At 43.6% G+C, this 18,638-nt stretch overlaps 1 protein-coding gene across 1 annotated transcript in view; it reads left to right on the top strand.

Annotated features, from left to right (window-relative positions):
- The window catches only part of LOC120569501 (titin-like), a 276,128-nt gene that overhangs the window by 244,661 nt on the left and 12,829 nt on the right, over window positions 1-18,638 (top strand). Inside the window, 22 exon segments of the mRNA XM_039817355.1 lie at window positions 53-349; window positions 988-1,575; window positions 1,669-1,971; window positions 2,402-2,698; window positions 3,030-3,317; window positions 3,454-3,759; window positions 3,996-4,298; window positions 5,419-5,724; window positions 6,289-8,052; window positions 8,350-8,643; window positions 9,559-9,843; window positions 9,956-10,255; window positions 10,341-12,407; window positions 12,745-13,047; window positions 13,581-13,886; window positions 14,038-14,328; window positions 14,453-14,752; window positions 14,953-15,258; window positions 15,462-15,764; window positions 16,181-16,462; window positions 16,866-17,459; window positions 17,967-18,254. Coding sequence (XP_039673289.1) covers window positions 53-349; window positions 988-1,575; window positions 1,669-1,971; window positions 2,402-2,698; window positions 3,030-3,317; window positions 3,454-3,759; window positions 3,996-4,298; window positions 5,419-5,724; window positions 6,289-8,052; window positions 8,350-8,643; window positions 9,559-9,843; window positions 9,956-10,255; window positions 10,341-12,407; window positions 12,745-13,047; window positions 13,581-13,886; window positions 14,038-14,328; window positions 14,453-14,752; window positions 14,953-15,258; window positions 15,462-15,764; window positions 16,181-16,462; window positions 16,866-17,459; window positions 17,967-18,254 — 10,371 coding nt within the window.

Below are 18,638 nucleotides of genomic sequence, written 5' to 3'. Positions count from 1 at the left end.
TGATTCTATACAACCTTTACCATTTGACAAAATGTTATACCGTCTGTTACAGAGGTACCAAGTATGCCCATGAAACTTGGAGTTGCAAATGTTACCAAGGACAGCGTTACCATTGCCTGGACAAGACCAGAATACGATGGTGGCAGCAGGGTCACTGGTTACCTGATTGATGCCCTGGAGAAGGGACAGACCAAGTGGGTGAAGTGTGCCACTGTGCGGACCATGACCCACACTATCAAGAGCCTGAGGGAGTGTGCAGAGTATTACTTCAGAGTCCGTGCTGAGAACCATGCTGGACTCAGTGAACCGAAGGAGATGATCGTACCAGTCATTGTCAAGGAAATACATGGTACTATCTTTACTTCTATATTTTGATATGAGTTGTTATACAGATTGAGTTTATTGTCCCTAGAAAACAAGTTGCTGTGCATAAATAAAACACTTAGTACATACTATTTCTACAGATGGATTTGTTTTGTTTTTTAATCAAAGATAATACATAATATAAATAATAAATACAATGAAAGCTCCATATTTTCAGATCCTTTTTTAAAATGACATGGAATTTTTTAGGACTGCAATTATTTTCATTGCTGATTAATCTGTCAATTGTATTCTGGATGAATCGATTAGTTGTTTGGTCTATAAAATGTAAGAAAATGGTGAAAATCTAGATCAGTTTCCCAAACCCCAAGATGATGTCCTTAAATGTGTTGTTTTGTCCACAACTCAAAGATAGTCAGTTTCCTGTCCCAGAGGAGAGAAGAAACTAGAAAATATTCATATTTAACAAGCTGACATCAGAGAAGTTTTTTTCATAGAAAGAATTACTCAAACTGATTATCAAAATAGTTTGCGATTTAATTTAATAGTTGACAACTAATCAGTTATTCTTTGCAGCTCTAGAATTTCTGAAAATGCTGTTTGATGGGTGTACTTGTTTTAAATTACATACATTTTTAATTATGTCTTATTTCTTTTTAACAGAGGCTCCAGAGTTTGACCTGAAGAACTACCCTAAGAATACAGTTTATGTGAGAGCAGGAGCCAACCTGACCTTTGAGATTCCTCTCACCGGCAGACCCATGCCTAAGGTGACTATGTCCAAGAACAACGTTGTCATCAAGGGATCTAAGAGGCTGCTAACAGAAGTAACCCCAGACAGTTTATTCATCACCCTGAATGAAAGCATTGCAACTGACGCTGGCAAATATGAAGTCACTGCCTCAAATGTGGGAGGAACTACCAAGATCTTTATCATCTTCGTTGTACTGGACCGACCCGGACCTCCGATTGGTCCAGTCGAGATTGGAGAGATCGGAGAGACCTCAGTATGTCTGAAGTGGGCTTATCCAGAATATGATGGTGGCAGTCCTGTTACCAACTTCATTGTTCTGAAACGTGAAACCAGCACTCCTAACTGGTCAGAGGTGTCGACTAGCATTGCCAGAAGCTCAATCAAGGCGACAAAGCTGACCAAGGGAGAGGAGTATCAGTTCAGAATCAAGGCTGAGAACCGCTTCGGGGTCAGTGACCATATTGACACCAAGCCAGTCATGATAAAGCTTCCATACAGTAAGTACTCTTTAATTTAACCATTTCCGGTGACTTGTGTTTTCATGGATAATATTACTGAATAAACTTTAACATATGTGCTGTCCATTGCAGCCATTCCTGGACCTCCGTCCACACCATGGCTCAGCTACGTCTCCAGAGAGAGCCTGACAGTCTGCTGGAACGAGCCGGTCAACGATGGTGGAAACGCTGTGATTGGATATCATCTCCAGATGAAGGAGAGGAGCAGCATCCTTTGGCAGAAGGTCAACAAAACCGCAATCTCAGGGAACCAGTGGCGAGTCACAAACATCTGCCCTGGCCTTATCTATGAATTCAAGGTGGCCGCTGAAAATGCCGCCGGTATCGGAAAGCTGAGCAAGACCTCCGAAGAGGTGCTTGCTATTGATGCCTGCGGTAAGTTTTATTTAACTTGGATCTCCATCTGCCATTTTAAGAGGAGACAATATAGGCAAAAAATATTTTCAATTTTGAGTTTTGGGGCTATTTTGCTTCCATAACATGTCTTCTTATAGACTACTGGTAAAAAACATTCAAAAACGTGTTTATTTTACTACACTTTGTCTGTTATGTCTGTAGATTTCTCTTAAATTCACGGATGGTCAGCAATAGATAATACCCCATTTGTACATTTAAACATAGAAATTTTAGAGAATTTGTGATAAAAAAAACAATTGTCTTCATGGTGATTTCGGTAAGTTAAATTTTGACCCTATTCACCTGCAGTGTCTCCTCTTAAGGGAACCCATAACTCTAAATAATAAGAGCTTACACTAAGACTGTTTCATAAAAATTGCATCTTTTCCACTTTCATTTTAACTAACAGAGCCTCCAGCAAATGTCCATATCACAAAAGTCACCAAGAACTCGGTCAGCCTGGCCTGGCAGAGGCCTCCGTACGACGGTGGCAGCAAGATTTCCGGCTACAGCGTGGAGAGAAGGGACGCTAACAGCAACAGATGGGTTAAGGCCAACTTCACAAACATCATCGACATGGGCTTCACTGTCTCTGGACTGAACCAGGACGAGTCTTACGAGTTCAGAGTATATGCCAAGAACGCTGTCGGGTCCGTTAGCAACCCATCTCTCATTGCTGGCCCAGTCACTTGTGTGGACTCAACTGGTGAGTTTTTGATTTATATCTGTTTACATTAGGCTGCAACTAACGATTATTTTTAATACCCCAAATATATACAGTTTAATATAATATAAAACAGAAAGAGCAGGAAACCTCCATATTTGAGAGGCTGAAAACAGCATTTTCTGTTATTTTTGCATGAACAATAACTTTAACAATTAATCGATTATCAAAATAGTTGGCAATGACTTTTCTGTCGATTGACTAATTGATTAGTCATCTAATTGTAACAGCTCTAGAACTTTAAATGTCTTGTTTACTTTATTGGATTTACTGTATTTGTACATAACTTGTATCTTTATCTTGTGTCCCGCAGGCTCCCCAACCATTGACCTCCCTCCAGAGTACCTGGATGTGGTTCAATTCAAGGCCGGAGCTTCAGTTAAGCTCAGAGTCGGAATCATTGCCAAGCCTCTGCCAACCATTGAGTGGCTCAAGGATGGAAAGGAGCTAGTATCAAGCTCTAAGCTGTCTGTTGAAAGCACAACAGACTCTTCTGCTGTTCTGATCAAGGACGCAGCTCGCTTTGACACTGGCTCGTATGAGATCAAGATCAAGAATGTTCTGGGCTCAGCATCTGCAACCATCAAGATTGAAATCCTAGGTATTTTCCCTTAGTATTTACATAATTCTGAATTTAAATAATTCTGAATTCCTATATCTAATTTAAATTGAGATGCTCTCATGTAACAGTCTTCCATCATCCTTGTATTTATTGCTCATATGCTCTTCTTTCTTAGATAAACCTGGACCCCCAGCAGGCCTCATTAACTTCAACTCCATCACAGCAGACAAGATAATGTTCAGCTGGGAGCCTGTTCCTGAGTCTGACCAGGGAGGTTTCAAAGTGACCCACTACATTGTTGAGAGGCGCGAAACCAGCCGAGTAGTCTGGTCGACAGTTTCAGACCATCTGGAGGCGACACACGTCACCGTCAGCAAGCTGTTGCGTGGAAACGAGTATGTCTTCCGCGTCATGGCCGTTAACAAGTTTGGAGTTGGAGAGCCACTGGTGTCGGAGCCAGTCATCGCTAAGAACGCCTTTGGTAAGTTTTGACCGATTCACAACATACAATTAGTTTTTTCCTTCAACCGAAAAAAATTATTCTGTGTTTCTTTCTATAAAAGAAACCTAACTTTACTCTGAGTCTTTTACTAAGACATTTTATATGGTGTTTCAAAGACAGATTGTCTTCTTGGGAAAATTATGTTTCATTAAGATTGTTACTGATGTTATCATTTGCATTTTTTAACATGTTTTTATTTAAATAAATGTATTTAGTAACTCCTGGGCAGCCTCATACTCCTGAGGTAAACATCATCACCAAATCCACCATGGTGGTAGAATGGGGCAAACCAGGCGTAGACGGAGGAAGCATGGTCACAGGCTACTACCTGGAGAGACGCGACAAGAAGAGCCTGCGCTGGATCCGAGTTTACAAAGACCCAATAACTGGCATCAAACAGACAGTCTACCATCTGACAGAAGGAAACGAGTACCAGTATCGCGTCTGTGCCATTAACATGGCCGGAGAGGGACCGTTCTCTGAAGTGTCAGACTACTACAAGGCTGCTGACCCAGTTGGTAAGTAGTATAACATTTACAGATTTCCAAAAAAAACACAATAAAAAGAGTATGGAAGAGGATTAGGGGCCAATATGAAAAATGTATTTGAGTTCTAAGTTAAACAACAAAATTCTGACTTTTTTCTCAGAATATAAAAAAAGTGACTTTAAATTCAGAATTCAAAAGTCAGAATTCTGGCTTTAAACTAAAATTCTAAAAGAAATTTGACTTTAAACCCAGAATTCTGAATTTAAGATAAAATAGACTTTATTAATCCCACACTGGGGAAATTCCTGTGCTACAGCAGCTCAAAAAGAAAAAGATTAACACACATCAGAATAACACAAATACACATTAAGTAGACATAGGAGAAAAAATATGCATAAAGTATAAGAAATAGAAAAAATTGAATTAGTTATAATAATAATATTAATAAAACAAACATATTTACACAATAAACACCGTTATATAAACAGACAGTACATAAACAATAAGTGTTTAAACTGAAATAAAAAAAAGTGACTTTAAACCTAGAATTCTGACTTTAGACTCTAGAACTCAAAAAAACATTTATCATATTGGCCCTAATCCTCTTCCGTAAAAGTACACCATAAAACAAATATATTTTGCTTATAACGCCCCAACTCTTGAAACTCTGTTTCGTTTTTACATTTCATCAGATCCACATTACAAACATTTCCATTAATGGCTTGATTTCATTTTTCTTTCTGGTTAATTAACCCAGTTTTGTACTCCTTGATGCTTTCAGTCGCTTGATCCTTTCCACAAACACAGAATCAAAGTCATCGCTTTCCAAAATTGTCAAGCCCTCTATTTTCCTTTGGCTCAAGAATCCACAACAGAGACAACAAAACTCTTATTTGAATTTCACTTCATTGTTGTAGAACCGTCATTGACAAAGAGCATTTGTGTTTGTCTGGAGATGTTTTTCTAAAGTACTCCAATTTTCCTACCGCTTCCTCCCTTTTCTATCCCTCCTTCTTTGGAAGTCGTGTTGGATAAAAGCGTCAGCTAAATGAAATGTAATGTAGTGTAAAGTGTTAACTGCACCTTGAATTGTGTTGTTGCTGAAATGTGATCTTTAAATAAAGCTGCATTGCCTTGTCTTGTCTTACAGATCCACCAGATGAGCCTTGCAAGCTGAAGGTGGTGGACTCCACCAAGACGTCCATCACTTTGGGCTGGTTCAAGCCCGAATGGGATGGAGGCAGTGAGGTCACCAGCTACATGCTCGAGAAGCTTGTTGAGGGAGAGGAAGAATGGGCTATGATTACCTCTAAGGGAGAGGTCAAGACAACAGAATACACAGTTCACGACTTAAAACCAGATGTCAACTACTTCTTCAGAGTCACTGCTGTCAACTGTGCCGGCCCTGGAGAGCCGCTGGAGATGACCGAGCCTGTGCAAGCTAAGGATATCCTGGGTAAACTAATTATTGAGATTAAAAAGTGTGTTCAGTTTATGTTGCTGATAGGGGGAGGAATTACCAGAGGCCCCACAATATGAAATTATCACGGTACTTATGTCAAGATACAATATTATTGTGATTAGGGATGGGTTAAAATAATTGATTCTCCAATTAAAACCATTTTTTGTTTAAGTGATCTGACATTGATTAGTAAAATCCAGAAATTGATCTTTTATTATTATTTTAATATCTGCCTTTTCAGCAAGGATGTATAAGTACAAAGTCATTTAAACAAACCTTTTGGGGGTCAGTTCTTCAAGTAAACATTAACCTGGTGCATTAAAAAAAATATTTGAGGGTTGCTTATTGCTTGCACAATTTACACAGAAGTTCTTTTATATCCAAGATAAATTTGTATTGGAACTGAAATTTTCCTAACCTAATTGATATTGAATTTAAATGTAATCGGGAAATAGGTGGCGATACCTAGCCCTTCAATGCTGTATACATTTTCCCCCACCCCTAGTTGCTACTATGTAGCAGTCCCTTTGTGACCTTGTTTTTTTATGATTTTCACAGAGGAGGCCCAGGTTGACTCAGATGTGGCCATGAGAACTCACTACATCGTGAAGGCTGGCAAGGATGTGGAGCTGTCTGTTCCTCTGAAGGGCCGCCCGGCTCCCAGTGCTTCCTGGAGTAAGGGAGAAGAATGCATTGATCAAGACCCAAAATATGAGTTCCACCACTCCGACACTACCACAGTCCTTGTTATGCGTGAGGTGACCAGGCTCGACACCGGAAAGTACACCGTGAAGATAGAGAATGGTGTGGGAGAGCCAAAGACGCTGACGCTGTCCGTAAAGGTCCAGGATACTCCAGCTCAGTGCAGGAACCTGGTCCTGAAGGAGGTGACACGTGGAAAGGTAATTCTCAGCTGGGAGCCTCCACTCCTCGATGGTGGTGCCGAGATCACAAACTACGTTGTTGAAAAGAGGGACTCGTCCAAGAGATCCTTCTCTGCAGTTACAAGCAAATGCACAGAAACAACTTACACCATCGAAGACCTCTCAGAGAAGACATCCTTCTTCTTCCGCGTGTTAGCAGAGAATGAGAACGGTATTGGTGATCCGTTGGAAACACTTGATCCTGTGAAGGCAACAGAGACTCCAGGACCAGTCAAGGAGGTTTCTATGAAGGATTCGTCCAAAACATCTGTCACTCTGCAGTGGCTGAAGCCCGATTATGACGGGGGCAGCATTATCTCTGACTACGTCATTGAAAAGAAGCTCAAGGACGAGGAATGGTCAATGGGAGGAGCCAGCAGAACGTGTGAGTTCGAGGTCAAGAAACTCAAGGAGCACTCGGAAGTGTTCTTCAGAGTTGCCGCCAGGAATGAGAAGGGAAAGGGAGACTTTGTTGAGATTGGGCCTATCAAGGTCATCGACTACATTATCACACCTGAGGCGAGCCTTGCAGAGTACCCAGATGGCTGCATCAAAGTTCGTCTGGGTCACAACGTGCACATCGAGCTGCCATACAAAGGTAAACCCAAACCTTCTGTCCTGTGGCTAAAGGACAACCTGCCTCTGAAGGAGAGCGACCAAATCCGCTTCAAGAAGACAGAAAACAAAGTCACTCTGATGATTAAGAATGTCATAAAGGAGAACGAGGGTAAATACACCCTGACGCTTGACAATAAGGTCAACAGGAGATCCTTCCACATCCATGTGATCACACTCGGACCACCATCAAAGCCTGTTGGACCCATCCGTCTGGATGAAGTGAGAGCGGAGAGCATCATGATCTCCTGGGACGAACCTAATGATTATGGCGGTGGAGACATCACCTGCTACAGTGTAGAGAAGCGTGACACCTCGCAATCAGACTGGAAGATGGCGTGCTCCAGTGTACAGGATACTGAGTTCAGGGTCCCCAACCTGATCAAGGGTGTCCAGTACCAGTTCAGAGTGTGCGCTGAGAACAGATACGGCGTCAGCGAGCCTCTGGTTTCACAGTCGGTCATCGCCAAGCACCAGTTCAGGCCTCCAGGACCACCAGGCAAGCCTTTCGTGTTCAACGTCACAAACGATGGCATGACCATCCAATGGGAGCAGCCCATTTATGACGGCGGGACGCCCATCCAGGGCTTCCATGTGGAGAAGAGGGAAATGAACAGCATCATGTGGCAAAAGGTGAACACGGTGGTGGTCAAAGGAACAGAATACAGGATCTCAGAGCTCATTGAAGGTCTCGAGTACTCCTTCAGAGTCTACGCACAGAATGATGCTGGCTTCAGCCGAATGAGTGACGAGAGCAAGCCAACCATGGCTGTCAGTCCTGTTGGTGAGTGCAGATTCTGACCTTTCAGATATTATTTTGTTACTTTGTTACATTTCAAATATACTGCATGTTGGAATGATAATACATTTAGCAAACTCAGACTAGAATGAAAGCACTTAGTGATATTTTGTAGTATTTTATAGAGAAAACAATCTCTATAAAATACATTTTATTGTGAAAATATTTCTATAAAATACACTTTACTGTGAAACATCTCTATAAAATACGCTTTATTGTGAAAGGTCCATTGATGATATATGTAAGTTGATGTTTTAAAAAGACGCATCTCATGTCTTTCAGATCCTCCTGGCCAGCCCGACTACATCGATGTGACTAGTGACTCAGTAACACTGAAATGGGATGCACCCAAACGTGATGGTGGTAGCAAGATTACGAGCTACAGCATTGAGAAACGCCAAGGAAAAGGCCGCTGGTTTAAGGCCAACTTGACTGATGTACACGACTGCCAGTACACTGTCACTGGGTTGGCAACAAATGAACGCTATGAGTTCAGAGTGACCGCGAGAAATGCCATTGGTGTCGTCAGTCCTCCCTCCAACTCCTCTGGCTTGATTGTGGTCAGAAGTGAGAACGGTGAGTAATGAAAGGCAAACACATGGAGGGCAGAGAAGTATGGAAGCAAATAAGAGACCTAAGTATTTGAATTTTAACAGCCACTGAATACGTTATATTAATATTTTACTTTGAAAAACCATGTATCTGGGGCGGCCTCTAGCTCACCCAGTGGGAGCGTGCGCCTCATGTGGGTTGAGTTCTTTGCTGCGGCACGTGTTCGAGTCCGACCTGCTGTCCTTTCCTGCGTGTCATCCTCCATCTCTCACCCCCTTTCCTGTTTATCCACTGTCACTATCAAATAAAGGAAAAAAGCCCCAAAAAAATAATCTTAGAAAAAACATGTATCTGAATTTATTTGTTTAAAATTCACCTCTTTGAAATTAATATATGAAATTTCTTGATTCGCAATTTCAAAGGCTGAATTTTTTTTTCCAATGGTCACAAATTCAGATCCAAAAATTCAATTTTTAAGAATTTCTAAAAAATTTGATTCAAGTTGCTCAAAAATCGATTGGTCAAATTCACATCCAAAAATTCAAGTTGAAACTTGAAACCTTACCAGAGCCCTGCCATTCTCCCTGGCAATCATCTTTAAGTTTGCATTTTTTCGAACAGCTTTCTTGGGTCACATGACTGACAGACCGTGTTCCAGAATTTGGTTCATTTGCAGTCAGGCTCGATTGATTGAATTATTTTACCTTGAAGTTTTGGATCTGTATGTATTCAGTAAGTATTCAGTGGCTGTTTAAATTCACATACTTATGTCTCTTATTTGCTTTCATAAAGAAGGGGGCTTGTGATAATATTAGCAGTTTGAACTTCAGGATGCCCAGGAAAGTAAATGATGAAGAACAGTGCTTTCATTGACATTCAACACTGAGTAAGTTTTAAGATACATCCTGTACTAATGCGTTCCCTTTTCCTATAAACTAGCTTGTCCAAACATTGAGTTTGGCCCAGAGTACTTTGAGGGTTTGACAGTCAAGGCGGGAGACAACATCCGGCTGAAGGCGACCATCACTGGACGCCCTGTTCCCAAGGTTGTCTGGTACAGAGACGGTGTTGTGGTTACCAAAAAGATGATGGACATTATCAACGTAGCTGGATCCAGCACGCTGTTTGTCAGAGATGCTGATCGTACACACAGCGGCCTCTACACTGTGGAGGCTACAAACGGATCTGGAAGCAAAAAGCAGGACATCCTTGTTCAAGTCCAAGGTACGCAGTTTTGATATTTATCTCTTTATAATATAGTACAGTTGTTATCTTTACACCACTGTTTTTATTTATTTATGTTCTAACTTCAATGTCACACATCTTTGTGATGCAGACACACCTGGGGAGCCAGTAGGACCCATCACTTTCAGCAACATCTCCGAGGGTAAGTGCACTCTGTCCTGGAACCCACCAGAGAACGACGGCTGCTCAGAGATTTCGCATTACATCATTGAGAAGCGCGAGACTGCCAAGATCTCCTGGGCTTTGGTGTCTGACGAATGTCAGGAGTGCACTTTCAACGCGACTAAGCTTATCAAGACCAATGAGTACCAGTTCAGGGTCTCTGCTGTGAACAAGTTTGGAGTTGGCAGACCTATGGAATCCAGCCCCATCATTGCACAGATGCAATACAGTAAGTGGGATGTTGGAAAGGTTCAAGACAGTTCTTTATATATTTTACAAACAGTTAACTAATCTATCAAAATTGTTTCCCTCAGCTACTCCTGACTCTCCAGGCACTCCTGATGCTACCGATGTGACAGGAGAGAGCATCACGCTGTCCTGGACTCCTCCAACATCTGACGGAGGAAATCCCGTTCAATATTACATTCTGGAGAAACGAGAAAAGAAGACTGTCAAGTTCTACAAGGTGATCACCAAGAAGCCCATCATCGAATGTGCTCACAAGGTGCTCAACTTGACAGAGGATATGGAATACGAGTTCCGTGTCATGGCCGTGAACGACGCCGGTGTTGGAGCTCCAAGCAACGTTTCTCTACCCATCAAAGCCGCTGAGCCAAAGGATATTCCTTGTGCTCCATCTGTGGTCTGCGTCTCTGACTCCACCAACACCTCTGTCAGTTTGGAGTGGTCCAGGCCTGCGGACGATGGAGGCATGGAGGTCCTAGGCTACATTATTGAGATGGTGAAGGGAGAAGATACCGAATGGAAGGCTGTTAGGGAGGAGCTAGTGGCGGAAACCACTTACACAGTGACTGGTCTAGAGACAGGAGCTGAGTACAAGTTCCGTGTCGCAGCAGTTAATCACATCGGTAGAGGCGAGGAGAAGGAGATTGCAGAACCGGCTCAGGCTGTGGACAGGCTAACACCGCCACAGGTGGATATCGATGCAAATTTCAAGCAAACACACATTGTCAAGCCTGGAGGTTCAGTGTGCTTGTGCGTCAACTTCAGAGGAAAGCCAATTCCCACTGCCATCTGGGTGAAGGAAGACGGAGAGCTGGGTGTTAGGTCTGAGATCATAACTACAGATGAGTACAGTTCTTTAAGCATTGAAGGCTGCTCGAGAAACGATACAGGAAAATACACGGTTAACCTAGAGAATTCTAGTGGCAGCAAAGCCGTTACGTTCAACGTAAAAGTGATGGACACTCCTGGGCCTCCACAAGGTGTCGCCTTCAAGGAGGTGTCCAGAGGCACGGTTACACTTATCTGGGAGCCTCCTTTGAACGATGGCGGAGCACGAATCCAACACTATATTGTCGAGAAGCGGGAGGCTAGCCGCCGCACTTGGCAGCAGTCTGGTGGAAATTGCAAGCAGCATATCCTGAAGATCCAGGACCTGCTGGAGGGAGTGCCGTACTTCTTCAGAGTCTCCGCCGAGAACCATCACGGCGTGGGAGAGGCATTTGAGCTGATCGAGCCTGTCATTGCCACCGCAGAGCCCGCATCTCCAAAGAGATTGGACATAGTTGACACCACAGATAGCTCTGTGACGCTGGGCTGGCTGAAACCAGAGCATGATGGCGGCAGCCGCATCCAGGGTTACTTCATCGAGGCTAAACCAAAGGGTACAGACAAATGGATAGTGGTTGGTAACACCACTAATCTTACATATGTGATTGAAAAGCTCAACAAGGGCGATGAGTATGACTTCCGTGTCAAGGCAAAGAATGAATCCGGCTACAGCGTGCCCAAGGAAACTCTGGCTCCTGCGCTGGTCAAAGAGCCTCACATCGAACCAGCTGCGGACCTCCGTGAGATTACCGACCAGCTTATCACATGCAGATCTGGCAGTACGTTCACCATTGATGTTCCCATCAGTGGTAGACCTGCTCCAAAGGTCTCCTGGAAGCTGGAAGAGATGAGGCTCAAGAACTCAGACAGAGTCACCATCAAAACAACGAAGAACAGAACCAGCATCTCCGTCAAGGAGGCCATGAGAGGAGATGGCGGTAAATACTATCTGACGCTGGAGAACGTGGCAGGAACAAAGACCTTCACTGTTGAAGTTAACGTCACAGGTAGACCCAGTCCTCCAGTCGGACCCATCGAAATCTCAAACATCACCGCAGAGTCCTGTGTCGTTAATTGGCAACCACCGGAGGATGATGGCGGTACAAAAATCACCAACTACATCGTGGAGAAGCGTGAGTCTGGCTCCACTGCCTGGCAACTGATCAACTCCAGCGTGAAGCGCACATCTCTCGATGTTGGTCACCTGACCAAGTACATGCAGTACACATTCAGGGTCTCTGCCGAGAATATATTTGGTGTCAGCAAGTCCACCGAGTCTGAGACAATCGTAGCAGAGCATCCCTACAGTAAGTAGTACTTCTGAAACTTTTTAACTTGTTCACTTATACATATGAAAAATAAAGAACAGATATATGTTTTTAAGTATTTCTTACCAGTGATTCCCAACACGGGCTACTTCTGCTCTTGCCTGGGGGTACATAGAAAGTTTGTAGAGGACCTCCACTAAATTGAAAAAAAAATAGGAATTATTATTTACTTGGAAGAATATATCCACGTATTAACAATTAGTCAGCTGTAACACCTGAACACTACACGTCTCAGTTATGTAAAAGTGTGTGAAAACTTGTTAGCAAGCGAGCACAGAAGTCTAGCTAAAAGTAATGACTACATTTTTCATCACAGCACCTCCTGGTCCACCAACAAGGCCCACGGTCTTCAACGTTACTGCTAACTCAATGACCCTGAAGTGGGAGGAGCCCTACCATGATGGCGGAAGCAAGGTGACAGGCTACTGGATCGAGAAGAAGGAGAGGAATAATATCCTGTGGGTGAGGGATAACAACATTCCTTGCTTTGAGTGCTACTGCAAGGTGGAAGGCCTGGTTGAAGGCCTGCAATACCAGTTCAGGGTGTACGCCATGAACAGCGGCGGCCTGAGCAAAGCCAGTGAGGCCTCCAAGGGAGCCATTGCTCAAAACCCAGTTGGTGAGTTTTGACACAGTTAAAGGGTAACTTTGGGGGGGACCCTATTTTTCCATGCGTTGGTGTCTAAGTAACTGATGTGAACATAAATCTTTGAAACTGCTTTCGAGAGAAGGCTGTAACCAGCAGCCGTGAACCGGGCTGCAATGTAACCCTGCAGGACAAGTGCTTACCGACAGTTTCCGTCAACTAAAAGTGCCGTCTTTGCCTTTGATGGCGATTTTGTGGCTGTTTCATGTTAAACTAAAAGGATCTTACTCTTTAATAAAAGTTAGGTAGGGATCCTTTCCATAATGTTGTCAGACATTTAAAATAATAATCTGAGTCTGTCAGCGGCAAAAACTGAACTTTTAGTGGACTCTAACTGCTGCTGAACATTAGTCCTGTAGGGTTACATTACAGCTTGTTTCTTGCTTAAAACTGGACGAGGTTCAAAGATTGTTGCTCCCATCAGTCATTTTGACACAAAAACATGGGAAAATAGTGGCTTCATAGTTAATACTTGATTGCTTCAACATGTCTGATCTGTTTTTTAGATCCACCAAGTAAACCAGAAGTCACAAATGTTACAAGAAGCACCGTGTCCCTCAAATGGTCGTCTCCACTGAACGATGGAGGCAGTCCGATCGTGGGCTACATCATTGAGCGCAAGCCGTACACTTTGACCGGCGAGGGCCGCTGGCTCAAGTGTAACTACACCAATGTGACCGACACTTTCTACACTGTCACTGCCCTGGGAGAGGGAGAGCCCTATGAGTTCAGAGTCATTGCCAAGAATGCCAACCAGGTCTTCAGCATGCCGTCAGAGTCCACTGGCTCTGTGCAGTGCAAGACCGACTTCGGTAAGATCTTTATCTGTGATTGTGATTCAATACCACCAAAACACACTAGGGCTGTACAGGAAGTCGAATATACAGTAAATCAAATTGTAAAAAAAAATCAATACTTGTGTTGTTATGTTTCATAACCATGCTCCTTTTTTCCACCCAACAGAGCCTCCAAAGGCTTTGTTGAACAGCAAACTCCTGTCTGAAACTGTCATGGTCAGAGCTGGTTCAGACCTGGTTCTGGATGCTGCAGTGGGAGGCAGGCCGGACCCCAAGGCTCACTGGGCAAAGGGCAACAGGGATCTGGAGTTGTGTGAAAAGTACCACCTGCAGTACACCCCCACCAGGGCTATGGCCATCATCAAGTTCTGCGACAGAGATGACACTGGAAAGTACATCCTCACAGTCAGGAACGTAAGCGGAACCAAGACTGCTGAGGTCAACGTCAAAGTTCTCGGTAAGTCAAAGTGCTCTGTTTTTCAAGCATTCAGTTTTATGCATTACAGATTACACTTGGGAGTGTTAATTTGTCGTGGTTATCCTAAGTGAATAACCATGAGCACAACTGTTTTTTTTCCCAGACACCCCCGGTATATGCGAAGGCAGCATTGAGATCAGCAAGATCACAGAGGAGTCGTGCACACTGAGCTGGAAGCCTCCTCTGGAGGACGGCGGCGACGAGGTTACCCACTATATCGTGGAGAGGCGCGACACCAACAGACTCACCTGGGTCATCATGCACGCTGAATGCAAGGAGCTGACCTGCGACATCACCGCACTGTTCAAGAACACCGAATACCTGTTCAGGGTCCGGGGCGTCAACAAGTACGGAGCTGGAGTCTACCTGCAGTCAGAGCCCATGATCGCCAGAAACACTTTCAGTAAGTAAAACAGTCAGATTATTTTGAATAATATTTCAAAAATATCTGAGGCCAGAAAGCTGCTCTTTTAATGTCAAACAAGGATCCCACTAAGATGAAATCTATACAAATCTGCCTGAGAGCAAATCTAGTCGGACGTAATTAGACTTAAAACAAATACTCATAATCTCTAACTCTGGATTACCTTTCCTTTCTTCCAGCTGTGCCATCTCAACCTGGCACTCCAGAGATCCTGGCGTCAGGAAAGGACTTTGCCACCATCGAGTGGCTGAAGCCAGAAAGCGATGGCGGCAGCCCTCTGATCCACTACCTGGTGGAGAGGCACGAGAGAAAGAGCGCCCGCTGGGTGAAGGTGAACAGGGACGGAGCTCACCTGGACACCATGCTAAAGGTTTCCGGTTTAACCGAAGGCAACATCTACCAGTTCAGAGTGACGGCCATTAACAAGGCTGGAGAAAGCGAACCCAGCGAGGTTTCTCTGTATGTCGTCTGCAGACCACCGAAATGTAAGTCAAATTTGTTCAATTCTAAGCACACAACATTAAATGCAAATGAAGATCTGACGGGTGATCTTAAATGTTTCAATCTGGTCTTTATAGATCTGACTTTTGTGACATGAGTTAGGGGAAACCATGTCTATTTACATCAGTAAATCCTGGCTAGATATCAAAGATCTATTGATTTATATTCCTGTATTGCCTCCTCCCAGGCACCCCTAGTTCTCCTTCTATCCCTCGTATCACCGACACCCACGCTGACAGCATCAGTCTGGCCTGGTCGCGTCCTGTGGAGGACGGAGGCGCTGATGTGATGGGCTACATCCTGGAGATGCAGGAAGCCGGTGCAGAGGAATGGAAGAAGGCTCACGAAAAGACCCTGCGTGCTGCAGAGCATGTGGTGACTGGACTTTCTGCAGGCAAGAAGTACTGCTTCAGAGTGGCTGGCGTCAACATTAACGGTACTGGAGACTTCAGTGAACCGTGTGCTGAGACGGAGCCAGTGGAGAGAATCGGTAAGTCATCCTGAAAAGCATTGAGGGATTGCAAATACCATAGTTTAACAATTGATTTATTCAGAGCTGTAACGATTTCATTGATTAATAATTGATTAATCGTTAAGTAATGTTTCATGCAAAGTTGGCAGAAAATGCTGTTTCCTGCTCTTTTCTGTTTTTTAATCATATTAAACTGAATATATTTGGGTTTTGGATTGAAAGACAAGACCATTAAAGACATTAAATTCAAATTTCACATTTGAACATTTTTAATTATTTTATAGAACAAAATGATTACTCAAGAAAATAATTGGCAGATTAATCAAAAATGAAATTAATCATTGCAACCCTACAAGTATTTGATGATGGTGTTACATTTAAATTCCCAACATTGCAAGCCATGTATTAATAATTAATAATCTTCTCTCACACAGAAACTCCTGACTTTGAGCTCCACGATGATCTGAAGAAGACCATCTGCCTGCGTGCCGGTGGATCCCTCCGCCTGTTCGTGAACGTCACCGGTCGTCCCGCTCCTGCCATTACTTGGAGCAAGCCTGGTGTCGACCTCCACAACAGAGGCTTCATTGAAGTCACCAAGTCATCCACCCAACTCATCATCGACCGGGTCCACCGCTACGATGCTGGCAAATACACGCTGGTGGCCGAGAATCCTGCCGGGAAACAGGAAGTCAACATTCTGGTCAAGGTCTACGGTAAGATGATGAAGATGTCCGAGAAGGGAATTGAAATATATGACATTTTTCATAGGGCATAGATCATTTTTTCAAATGTGACCTTTATTAAAACATTTATTTTTCCATTTATTTTATCCTCTTAAACCTACCATTGTATATGCCCCCTTGTGGTTGGCTAATGGTGTTGTTGACAGGGATTTTGAGATGATCCCTTGATTTTATTGGCTCTGAGGGTTTGATACTGGCGTCAACCATCCAAATTGGCCTGTGGAGTCCCGAGACATCCGCCTGAGCTTAAAATGTCTGACTTCTGTCTAAGCTGTCATTCATTGTAACTAAATCTGCTCAACGAACCAAACTTCATTTAATACAGTAGCTTTAGAAAATGTTATATTTTAACCAAATATATTTGTATTTTTAGACACTCCTGGACCACCTGGAGCAATCAAGATCAAGGAGTTGACCAAGGAGTCTGCAACCATTTCCTGGGAAGCCCCAACCGTGGACGGCGGTGCTCCAGTCAACAACTACATCATCGAGAGGCGCGAGGCGTCCATGAGAGCCTACAAGACCGTCACCTCCAAGTGCAGTAAGACGTCTTACAAGATTGACGGCCTGATGGAGGGCATGCTGTACTACTTCCGGGTCCTCCCAGAGAACATCTACGGTATTGGCGAGCCCTGCGAGACTCCCGACGTCATCCTGGTTTGTGAGGTGCCTCTGCAGCCACACAAGCTGGAGATGATCGACGTCACCAAGAGCACCGTCACGCTGGGCTGGGAGAAGCCCGAGCACGATGGTGGCAGCAGACTGACAGGCTACGTCATTGAAGCCTGCAAGTTCGGCACCGACAAGTGGATGAAGGTGGCCACACTGAAGACCACTGACTTCGAGCACACCATTGAGAAGCTGAACGAGGGCGAGCAGTACTTGTTCAGAATCAAAGCAGTCAACAGCAGAGGAGCCAGCGAGCCCAAAGAGCTTGTTACTGCCATCACTGTACTGGAACAGAGAGGTAACAGACACACAAAGGTTTACTAGCTGCAGTCACACATCACATGTTTTTAAAATATTATAAGCAAAAGCATGTAACTAAGGGCGTTTTCACAGAGAAAAGGGGAAAAATCCAGGTGGACTAAAAAAAAGTTGCGGCATGTTTGGCCCGCTTTTGGTGCATATAGGAGTGCAATTGCTGCATTAACACCTGCCCAAACGAAATGCACCAAGGGGGAAAACCAACTCTAGTGCAATTTAACTGACCTGTATGAGGCAGCGGTGAAAGCACCCAAAAATACGGCACTCTGCTATCCTTTGGCTTTTTAACCAAGCGAGCGTAAAAGATCTAAAGTTAAAAATGAAATTAAGAAAACATGAGGTTGCTTTTCTTGGCTCCTGGAATCAGTGCATGTTGTAGATTTTCTGTCCAGAAGTAATATTTGGCAGCTCAGTTCACTATCTGTTTCCCAGCAGTTGATGTTAACTTTATTTAAATGATTTTTGTATCTCTGTTTTTCCTTTCCAGTGATGCCTGTGGTGGACTTCTCCAGTATTCCTCAGAAGGTGGTGAATGTCCTGGCCGGAAAGACTCTGGATTTGGACCTGCCCATCGTCGGCAGGCCTCCTCCTGTCTGCTCCTGGTACTTCAGCGATAATAAGATGAAAAACACAGACCGCATCAAGATCAAGAGTACTGGCAAGTTCTCCAAACTGACCATGTCAGACACCACTATCAACGACTCTGGTGACTACAGCCTGGAGGTGAAGAACGCCGTTGGTGTAATCACCGAGATCATCAAAGTCGTCATCCTCTGTAAGGAACCACCACTCATTAATTTAACTTCAATTTGTTTCATTGTGTGTTGGTGATGCTTATCAAGAGCAGGTTAAAGTCAAGTTGATGTATTTCTTAATTGACAATATAACAGCAATTAATACTGAGTATTTTAATAACATTTACATTTGTGCAATCAAGTTGAGTGTAACTATTAATTCTGTTAGAAGAAAGGTCCAAGGAACTCTTCTGGCATAAACTTAAAAAGCCTTTATTTAGATGGCTATTTAATATTTAGAGCTGCAGAGATTAATCGATTAGTTATCAGCCTTAAATAAATCACCAACTATTTTGATAATCGAGTCCTTTTTTATGAAAAAAAAGTAAAACCTTTGATCGCAGCTTGTTAAATGTGAATATGCT

The sequence above is a fragment of the Perca fluviatilis genome, chromosome 12 (genome assembly GCF_010015445.1).
Source record: "Perca fluviatilis chromosome 12, GENO_Pfluv_1.0, whole genome shotgun sequence".
Lineage (NCBI taxonomy): Eukaryota > Metazoa > Chordata > Actinopteri > Perciformes > Percidae > Perca > Perca fluviatilis.
The sequence above is the reverse complement of the archived record's forward strand: the minus strand, read 5'-3'. Positions and strand labels throughout refer to the sequence as shown.